Genomic DNA, 10,990 nt, shown 5'->3' with positions numbered 1-10,990 from the left:
ATAACGTGTCCAGCAATAAACAACGTGTAACGCTGGAAAGCCTGGTGACGCGAGGGAAAATGTAAGACAGAACAGCAAAACAATTCATGAACCCCAGTTCAAGATACTACGCTCCAGGCCAGTAGGTGGCAGTAGTAACAACCCGTCCCCGACCAGCTGACTGGTTACAAAGGGAGCATTTTAAATCCACAATCCTGTTAGTGTGGACGTGGTTACGTTAGTCAAGTGGTCACTGTTCTATAATAACAAGAATAAAATATAAGTGTTTTGCTATGATATGAATAGTTACTATTGTCGTTTTAGTTTGACAACTTTGCAGTTAGGTTTATGTAATCAGAAAGAGAACATCGAAGCCAAAACAGACTGTTTTGTTAGCTAACACATGGCTAAAGTTAGCTATCAGCTGTAAAAGACATTTACTAGTTAGTATTTTTGTTTTATCTAAAGTAGCCCATGGTGCAACTTATTCTTATTAAATACATACAGCCCATCAGGTATGAATAGGAAAAGGAGTCTGATTTCTGACACTTTTAAAGTGAAGAAAAGAAGAACGGGTACCGAGAAGTTTGGAGCTGGAAAGGATGATGATGAAGGTAAGTGTGTTTTTTTTAGATAAAAATGTAAATTCACTGAAGGAGATGTTAACCCCCTATTTAAAAAAAATGTTCCCTCTCCTAGAAAATATTCAACTTTAATGACATGCCCTAAATAGGGGTGAGTTATTATTAACACGTCCATTTTTCATGTCTAAGGACCCGTTGACATCAGGGCAACCCTGCAGTACCTCATGACCCTGTTCCCCCGGAAGCTGTTCAATGATACTTTGCCTCAAATGGTGCTGAAGCATCAGCTCTACAGCCTTCACAATGACAAGACTGCTGTGGACAGGCAGCTGGTGAGTGCTCCTACTTCTCATCCTTCTAAATTTCAGGGACCCCCAGTTTGACATGTATGATTGATTAGACCACTGAGCGCTTTCAGAGTCACAGAGCCGTAAGGGCCCATTTGAACTCCTGGCGGTCCCTAGACTAAACGTTGAGAAACTGTGTCCTACTATACAGTAACACCCTCAATGTTAAAGCTGCAGTCTGTACGTTTCATGTCCTACCCGTGATTTGAACTGGTATCCAGGACGGAATCCCTGGTTGGCCAGGGGAGATCTTTGATATTAATCTAAAGGTGAAAGTCTTCGCTGGTGTTTCTCCACAGAGTGAACTGCGGGAGCAGGGAGAGCTACTGATGTTCCAGCTGGGCTTTGACACAGATGCCTTTGGACTGGTGTTCACTTCAGACTACAAGGCCAAAGTCTTGGCAGGGGAGGAGGGGAAGGGGACACAAGGGACAGTGGAGAAGTTCCTGGAGAAAGCTGTGCCTTCTTGTACTCACCTGAGCTTCAACAAAGACAAGATGCTCAAGGAGCTCCTCTTCACAGACTCTGAGATAACGTATGAAAGCAGACTTTGAGCCTTTCCTTATGCCACGACAGAAGTGCTGAATTTCTTAATTCCAAAACAAGATATCCATTATTTGGAAAAAAGACAGCTCCCATGTGGATCTCTGACATCATATTGATGATGACGTCAGTATTATCTCTCTCGAATATGGAGAGACAGGAGAATGCCGGCGGGGAAAGCTTGTATTGTTCTGTGCTTTGCATGATTTGATTTTGAGGCATTATGTAGTAAGCAAAACCAGTTCTTACAGAGCCATGGTGTAATGACAAAAAACACGCATCCTTTCTTCAGCTTTCATCATTTATTTTTGCTGGATTAGCCCTGGACAAACAGACAGACACACACAGACCCTCTTATAGATGGCTACACTGCAAAAAAAGATACTCACTCTTCTACAGTTGCTCTAAAACATTGTGAAGACTTTTTTGTGTCGTCATAAGTTATGTTCCCACCTCACAGGCAACTGGTGAAGTCTGGAGTCCTGACTGTGCGAGATGCCGGCAGCTGGTGGTTGTCGATTCCAAACTCTGGAAAATTTACCAAGTACTTCATACAGGGTGGGTGTAATGAGTCAAAAGTGTCAAAAGAAGTGCCAAACACAGCTTGATTTCTCCCATTCCGCTTGGTTGTTAACACTGCCGTGCTAATTGAGGGGTTGTTTGTTTGTTTCACCATTAGGTCGTAAAGCAGTGCTTGGTATGATTAAGAAGTCAAAATATAGTGAAGTCTTAAAAACAGACCTGGAGGAGAGACGCACACCCACGCAAGTCAAATTCCACATGAAATACCATGTCCATGACATTGTTGGTGCAGAGCTCGTAGAAAGGTAAGCTGGTTGATTTGTTTTTGTTTTTTTACTTTTACTCCTCCTAGTATTGATGATCTCTTGTATGTTATTGTATGTCTTTATATGTCTTAAAGAATTGAATACACAGGACCACAATGAAAACAAGCCCTCAGGGCTTTTTGTGTTATCCTTTTAGCATTATTGTATAACTGTTCATCTGTACCTTTTGCAAACTGTTAAAGTATTCAATCAATCAACCTGGCGTCCCTATTCTGGGCATGTCATTATGTTAAAACATTTATTGTTCACATTTTACAAAATAGGGAAAATAGCCAATGCGTTGTGAGCTTGTAGACTGGCTATATTTACTTCTTTTTTTTAATATTAGGACTTAAGTGGTTAAAATTCGGTTGCAATTAATTCTGAATATCAGTATTATACACTGTCATGATATTTAATGACTCATGAACTGATAAAAGCGTTTTATCTTTCCAGTATACCTACAACTTCTGGCCTGCTGCTGCGGTTCACTGATTCCTGAAATATTTCAAGACTTGACCTTAAGTGCCACTGGAAACATGAAATGCATAATGTGCACAGAAATAATTAAACCTTTGTATTTATTAGACTAAGCTTAGGTCAGTTTTTTCTTTTTTTGCCACCTGAATATTATTGAAACCTTGTGGGTTTATGAATTGCCAAATGTATCATGACCATTGTCATGTTTGAGTTATATGTAGTAAAATCTACTTGTGGAGTTGGCTGTTTTGTGGTTAATTGTGAAAGAAGACAAAATCTATTGTCTACACTGCTTGAAAGTACTGATATTACGTGAAAGGTTAGCTTTAACAGGTATAATAATTACGCTTAACTGGTATTTTACCCTTTTTTTATGTGTAAAGTGGAGCTTTACATTGAAGACCTTTGTTTATATTTGGTCATTACTTAAGCTTGCTAGGCAGGCATTTATAATTCAGCCTTGTGAAAACCATGGTACCATTTATTACATAAAATGACTACTAGAAGAACTGGAATAAATTTGTATATCCAAGAGGGATTTTTCTTTCAATGATAAATAGAATGAAAGAAATGACACCTTCACATAATATAACCGCAACATAAAAAGATAAGAGCTAAAGAAAAGACAGTATCATGGGGTTATTTTTGCATTACTCATCTCATCAGTTAAGACTACATATGGGGACATATCTTACATTTCCTCTAAATAGTAAAGACAATGGTTCATTATCATAGTTCACGTCACTCAGGTCTACATCTAGGGCAACCACATTGAGGTAAATCAGATGGTGGTTTCCATATTTTGGTGAAAAGGCCTTGTCTTTAGAACTAGCACTCTCTCTCCATATGTAAAAATGTAAAGATTTCCCAGTACCAGGTGCCTGTTGGAAGCTTATTCATGATCCAGTTGAAAAGGATACATTTCCAAACAAAACATTTTTTGAAGAAGCATGACTGTAAAAGGACTCCAGGGCATGGTCCTATCTGCTGTGCAGAAATGGGTCTAATTTCTTCTCAGTTTTACATTTAAAAATACTATTCAACTCAGAGAGCAGAGACCAGAATTTAGAAATGCTTAAAAATGCCATAAGCGGTGTACGTAAGTACCGGTTTCATCCTTGCATTAAGTTAAGCATAATGGAGATCTGAAGGATCAAACTTATTGAGAATATATGGAGTATGTGTGCAGAATTTTGAGTCTCCTTGAAGGTGCAGTAAAGTATATAAATGGAATATTGTTAGAGAAGTATTTTTTTCCCCATCATGTAATTCAAAAACTATATTCCTACATTGATTAAACAAAGTGAAATCTTGCAAACCTTGTGTTTTAATCTTCATTATGGTCTTCATTATATAGCTCATAGAAAGAATATTCCTTTTTTTTTCTTCAATTCAGAATATTAGAATATAACGCAAGACGTTCAACCTTCTGAAAACTATGGTAATTTATAATATAAATACTTGGACGGGCTCCTTTTACATGAATTACTGCCTCTTTTCAGATGAAAGTCAATTTCATTTGTAAATCAAGTCCATCGAGTCAGGAGGAAGAGTGCAAACGCTGATGAAGGCTGGCTAGCTGAAACGTTTGTGTTGGTCCCAGTTAAGCAAATAAATGCATAAATAGGAAATCTTTGAGTGCTGGCTTCCTCTTTTGTGACACGGTTTGGCCGTGCACCTTTTTTAATTGTGTTGTGTGCACTGTGGTTTCTCTACCGTAAAATGTTATAACCCGGCTAAACAAACACGATAGTCATTTTCATTTAAATTTATTGGCTTTCTCAAAAAAGTGACAATAGCTTTCCATAAAACTAAAGGGTCACGACATTGGCTTGAACTAAAGCACAACTTGATGTCTGAATACAATACAGTTTAATAACATCATGTGCTTTACCCCTGATCTAGTAGTTCAAATACATTTGAAAATATGCAAAAAATATATATATAACTGTAGCGTTTCTAATCTTAGTCTTCAGTATATGTTGCACATACATGCTATCGGCATTAATTACAAAAAGCTAGGCTTGTAGGGAGATTAAGGTAGCATTAATTGTAAGAGGTAATAAACAGTATATTCATAGTGTTAGTTTGACAATACAGTGAGTGATGTGTAACTTCTGTGAAGAGAAACAATGATACAAAATAGTCAATCACATGATTATAACAAAGGATGAGTATGCTGTACACTACACTGTTAACTTGACAGTAGCTTTGTTACTGTTATTCTCGTATAAATGCTCTAGCGACATTGCTTAGCCAGTAGTGATGCTACAAAAGTCAAAATGTGCTAATCACAAATAAAGAATGTGCCGCACAAAAGATGTCTGATAAATGCCCAAAGACCATTGAAAGATGTTCGACTTTGATGCACAAAAACCCAAACAGTCAGGTCCAATGGGAAGCCCATGAAATACTGGATCATTGTATTTTAAAGAGTAATTAATAGCATTATTGGCAACAGCAGACCTATTCCCAGCCCTTATTTTCAGCATTGACAACATTAAAACAGAATTGTGTCCCAATATGAGCCTCATTCACTTTACATACAGTAAGTGAACTTGACCACACAAATCACTGTGGTAGGTATATAAACCAATGAGAGCACTGCCGATAAAAATATTACTATGGTACATTAAGAGCAATTTGAGGCAAATAGAACTTCACAGATGTTTACTTCAAGCTCCTTCGTTCATAAAGTCATTACACACGTGGCGGCCCTCACAAATGTCAATTATGATCTATACTATGCCATAATCATGCAGTTGAATGAACTGCTATATGCAGTCCATTACGCAAAGCTGTTGGCTGTACTTTAAAGGTGTAGATGATTTGAGACAATACAACGAAGGTTTTCTTGTCTGCTGAAATACAGCATGTAATTATCTGCAGAATGTATTTGGCAACATTTCTCTCCACTCAACACAAGCCTCCGAGACTGTAAACAAACAAGATAGATTACCGGTGGAAGGACAAGAAGTTACAAAACATTCCACGGTCCATTTTACAAAAGTTCCCATCCATTTTTAGAAGGCCTCAGGAATTTCATAGTTTGTGTGTATATGTACTTGTATGTGGTTGGTATAAGGAAATCACTAAGGCCTATCATCATTGAAACCCTTCTCATAGACCTAACCATGTTAAAACATTTTTTAAAGAAACCGTTGATACAACCTCTATCTATTACTACATCATTACGGAAGGAAAGAGTCTGAAGCATGTTGCTTTTGTATAACTGTGTGTGTGTGTGTTTTTCCTGTGTCCCTCTCTCCCCTCATCACTAGCGGTCATGTTCCCCATATCCTTTCCAGTGACGTCTTAGAGGAGGGAGCACTTCCTCCTCTTCTTCTTGACGGGCGGGGGGCAGAGGACGGCCCGGATGGCCTCGTCAAACACAGTTTTAAGGCCACGCTGAGTCAGAGCTGAGCACTCCAGGTATTTCACTGCACCTGAAGGGACAAGGAAGAACAATTTCCAGTTGATTATCTGTACTCTGTACTCTTGGGCAACGGCACCATCGACAGCCAGCTTGAGACATTCAAAGACAAAATGCAGTTACATAAGGGAACAAAGTATATGAACAGTCATCATACCGATTTCTTTTGCCATGGCCAGGCCTTGAGGATAGGTGATGGGAGAGAGTTTCTTCTCCTTCAACTTCTCAATGGTGTCCTTGTCATCTCTTAGATCCAGCTTGGTTCCCACTAGGATGATAGGGGTATTGGGACAGTGGTGTCTCACCTCTGGATACCACTGCACAGAGACCACAGTCAGGATTTGAACAAAGCGGGACATTTTCCAAGGCCATTTGTGTCATTATCAAAATAAAACCAGATATGAGGAAATAGCAGCAATCCAAAAGATACAAATGCAAGACTTAAGCTCGATTCTGTTTTTCAGGCTGCCAACATATCTGATGATGCTCTGATGAAGGCTCTAGGTCAAATGTGTTAGCAGCCTGAATTTAAAAAAAAAAGTCTTGCATTTTTATCTTTTGGCGTGCTGCTATTTCCACTTATCCAAGTACAGTACAGTCTGTTCCGTAGCTGAACACCCACAGCCAAGGAGGCAAACAGAAGAACCACACCTGCACTTCATATCATCTTGGTAAAGTTATCTTACATAAAAACAACAATATTCTTTTAACTCTAGTCATGAATTTTGTATAAATTAGAAAAATGGGTTCAAACAGAGCTTTGAATGTTTGTGTTTCACCTTCTGGCACTTTTTGTCTGATTAAACTTTGTATTGCTTTTTAAAATGTGTTCACATGCAAACTTACAAACAATATTGGAAACAAATTTATTTTAATACCTCACCAAGCAAATAGACTCACCTTGGCACGGACATTTTCAAATGAGGCAGGACTCACGAGGGAAAAACAGATGAGGAACACATCCTGGTGAGACACATGTGACAATCAGAACCCATGCCAATCAATTAATTCTCAGACGAGTACAACAGGCTGTGTTCATTATATGCATAATAGTGTGACATTTTCTTTTGTTTAACTTATTACATTCTCAGTACAAATCAGTCTTATGGTTCCTGCGCATATTTCACATCAAAAGCTGTCCTTCCTGGCAAAGAAATGATATGGTGCCATTTATTTTACTGTACCGTCTGTGGGTAGGAAAGTGGGCGGAGTCTGTCATAGTCTTCTTGTCCCGCGGTATCCCAAAGGCCCAAGTTCACTGGCTTACCATCCACCATCACATTGGCAGAGTAGTTGTCAAATCTGGCAGAAGTGATAAATGTAATCATTAAAGAAAAGTTAATTATTATATTTCATATCAATGGCCAAGGTAGTCGATACCTTTACCTAGTGGAGCTAGATTCACGTGGCAACCTAAGTGCACAACACAACCACATCATTCCTACAATGTAGGCTAAATCTATCCCATGTACAGAATTTGACATCTGATATTTTATGTGTTTTTTCCCCCCACCTCTTGTTATCTTGAAATCTTTCCTGTTATAATAATTATGTTTATCAATCACTTCCCATGCAACTTTATGCAAACAGAGCGATACAGATCAGAGACACGTGCTACTGGACGACGCTGATATATGGTACGAGATTTCCTCATGACATCCCAAAGCATTCATTTCTCCATTGGTTTCCGTAAAGGCTATAATCCATCAGATAAATAACAATGATTTATTAACTCCTCGGTTACTGGTCATTCACGGAGTTGTCGTTTTTTAGCCAACCATTGAACAACTGCCTTGTTATGACCAGTTATAAAATTACCGTAATCATTAACTGCTAGATTCCAAATGGAGCTAATGCAGCTAATTTAAATATTCTTTCCAATATCGTCCAGCCATAGTCTGTCCTCAAGACCACATATTGATCTGGTGACTGATTTCCCCCGTGGGATCAATTTAGTATTTAACACATGAATCCTAGCGTCCCTATTCTGGTCATGTCATTATAAGCAAACATCTTGTGATAATAGCTGATCTACAAGCTCACAATGTGTCACGCTGTGACCACGTAGATCTGCTATTTTCGCTATTTGCCTTGCAACAAAGTATATAGGGTATAAGTGTTTGCTATCTGTTATAGTAACATGCATTGTTTGGGTTTGTATTTTACTTAAACAAATATATATTTTCCCTGAAACACAATAACTTGGTCGTGAATTGAATGGGATTCAACTTCACGGTCTTGACTTGGTCTTATCACTATAAAATTGACCAGATTTTCCTACAACCTTATTTCCATAGCAAAACCAATTTAAGATAAACTAGACTTGACTTTCGTCAGCAACCTTATCTATTGTAAATGTTAGGCAAACAAGGTGTGACTGCAAAATGTCTTTGTGGTGCAGGTGGGGTTTAATAGCTTCAAGGTTTGACAAGCATGTGAGCTCCCACCAAGGAGTGTCATACTCACACTGTGGGGATATACTCCCCGGGGAAGGCATTGGTGGTGTAGCTGATGAGCAGGCAAGTCTTACCCACAGCGCTGGAAGGGTGATGGAAGAAAAATGAAATCATGTCAGTCTTATTTTAGCAATATCTATCAAATAACATGCACTTTGTTTCATCTCTGAGCTCAAATGCACGATGCAGTCACGATTCAATCACTGAAGTACCACTACCTCTTCCATAGTAGTCTAATTATGCACTCCTAAATTCAGACATTTGATAAGTATATGGGCTACGATCCTTTATTGATAGCGTTTGTGTACACTGCTGAAATTTAAAGATGTTGTAACACAATGCACACAAACAACACAGCCAGTGTTGAAAACCAAGTTTCACTGCCAATGACACATCATTTTGAGTCTGTTGATAATGAAAGCTTAGCCAACAGCAGCAAAGGTTGCATTTGTCAAGATGCAAAAGAAGTACTGTTACAGACACATTCCCATCAATGACTCTTCTGCTGTGGTATCCACCACACCCAGAACAGGAGGTTGTCACCTCCCACATATTAGAAGCAAAACAGCTGGAGCTCATTCTTGACCCCGTTTTGACATAATTATTTGTGAGCCCGGAGCTAAAAACCCTCTGACATCACCAACGGACGAGAAATGATGGAATAAGACATATGATAGTAACGGCACCACAGACCGAGACAAAGCCGAACTTTGCAAACTGCAACGACGGACAGATAAAGGCATTAACACCATCTGTCTGTTTAAGAAGGATAGCTGAGATACAGTATGTCCAATTACCATCCAGTATTAATCTTAGAGAGAAGGATTTAACTGGGATAAGTGAGAGATTTCCCAACAACTCAGAACCTTCCACCCATGACTCATTTCAGATTCAATAAGTATCACAACCTCCACCCTAATGGTTTGCTATCATGTATGTAGCAGCATTATTAGTCGTGAGATTGCAGATAACTAGCGCATGAAAGTTCTTTTCTTGGTTTTTAAAAGGCTGCAATGTTCTGAAACCAACCTAAGCTGTTCCACTGTTTGCCTTTACCCAGTTAGTTATGAGGCATAACTGCTGATTATTTACCAAAACTCTCACTGTGTAGGTATGTTTGTGTTAAGTCATCCCCACAATATCGATATCGAGGTACTTTGATCAAACCTATAAGTATTATTTGACTTTTCCATATCGGCCCAGACCCATGTTATGTTAGCCGACAACAGAAAGGGAGGAAGGGGCACAAATCAGTGGTGGAAGAAGTACTCACAAGTAAAAGTACCAATACCACAATGTAGAAATGTTCTGTAACAAATATAAGTTCGGTATTCAAAATGCACTCGAGTAAAAAATATTCACATTAAAATATACTTAAGTACAAAAGTAAAAGTACTAAATATGCATAATGTCCCAGTTCACAAGTTTCCAAATGTATAAAAATCGCAAAGCGACGCGTTGTGAGCTTGTATCTGCTATTTTCAAATATCCTAAGTATACATAGGGCTTAAGTGGGTAATGTATGTGTTGTAATGATAATCAAAATGTACAAAATGATTGTAACTAAAGTTTTCAAGTAATTGTAGTGGGTAGAAGTACAATATTTGCCTCTGAGATGTAGTTGAAAAAGTACTGAAAATTGGAAATACTCAAGTAAAGTAAAACATCCCGAATAGCGTACTTAAGTACAGTACTTGAATGAATGTACTTGGTTACTTTACACCACTGGCACACAAATCACAACTTGCAGCTCGGTCAACTTACCCGTCCCCGACGACTACACACTTTATGGCCTGCATGTTAGCTTAGCTGCTAAGTTAGCCTCGGTAGTCGGCTAACGTTTAGCTCCCAAGTCCTTTCTCTTTGTCCGAGCGAAGCGAACACCTCGCCGGGTGAAACGTCCCGGTGAGACTGGGAGAGAGACAGAGGAAGAGAGAGAAAGCCCCGGGTTTATAGTACAACAAACAGATGTCCGCGTAAACCTGGCTTCTTGTCGAGCGCGTTCAATAACTTATCTAGTAGTTTGTGTTGTTTTTAAGAGGAGTTTACTTAGGAATTCCCTCGTCGCAACATTCCCATGCTTCCCGTGTTTTAAAGCTACGAAGTGAAAACAGCGGAGCGGCCAGCGTTGCCAGGTTTTGTGAGAGAAATAAGCAACCATGTCTATGAAGCGAGCTCTTCGCCCCTTTAAACACATTTAATTGGCTATTTGACAAATAATATCACTCAACAAGCTCACAGCGCGTCTGCTATTGTCAACAACAACAAAACATTTTTGAATATTTTTTGAAACATTAAATGTTCCAAAAATATTCAAAAATGTTTAAGGGGAGGATCGTGA

General features: G+C 38.8%; 2 protein-coding genes across 2 annotated transcripts; one reads left to right on the top strand and one right to left on the bottom strand.

Annotated features, from left to right (window-relative positions):
* Positions 1-65: 65 nt before the first annotated feature.
* LOC311055059 (inactive serine/threonine-protein kinase 19) lies at positions 66-2,998 on the top strand. The gene is made up of 6 exons (XM_084071136.1): positions 66-593; positions 753-895; positions 1,210-1,445; positions 1,914-2,011; positions 2,133-2,280; positions 2,737-2,998. The coding sequence occupies exons 1-6, from the start codon at positions 497-499 to the stop codon at positions 2,780-2,782; spliced, it is 768 nt and encodes a 255-aa protein (XP_083927262.1). The 5' UTR covers positions 66-496; the 3' UTR covers positions 2,783-2,998.
* A 1,515-nt stretch (positions 2,999-4,513) lies between these two features.
* On the bottom strand, positions 4,514-10,769 carry LOC311054898 (ras-related C3 botulinum toxin substrate 1-like). The gene is made up of 6 exons (XM_084070907.1): positions 10,414-10,769; positions 8,660-8,731; positions 7,378-7,495; positions 7,094-7,156; positions 6,351-6,510; positions 4,514-6,206 (listed from the first exon to the last, which is right to left on the bottom strand). Exons 1-6 carry the CDS (start codon positions 10,446-10,448, stop codon positions 6,076-6,078), a joined length of 579 nt encoding a protein of 192 aa, XP_083927033.1. The 5' UTR covers positions 10,449-10,769; the 3' UTR covers positions 4,514-6,075.
* Positions 10,770-10,990: the final 221 nt, after the last annotated feature.

This window comes from Gymnoscopelus microlampas, assembly GCF_963454915.1.
Source record: "Gymnoscopelus microlampas genome assembly, chromosome: 11".
NCBI classification, from domain to species: Eukaryota; Metazoa; Chordata; class Actinopteri; order Myctophiformes; family Myctophidae; genus Gymnoscopelus; species Gymnoscopelus microlampas.
Note: the sequence above shows the minus strand (reverse complement) of the source record. Positions and strands in the feature narration are given on the sequence as shown.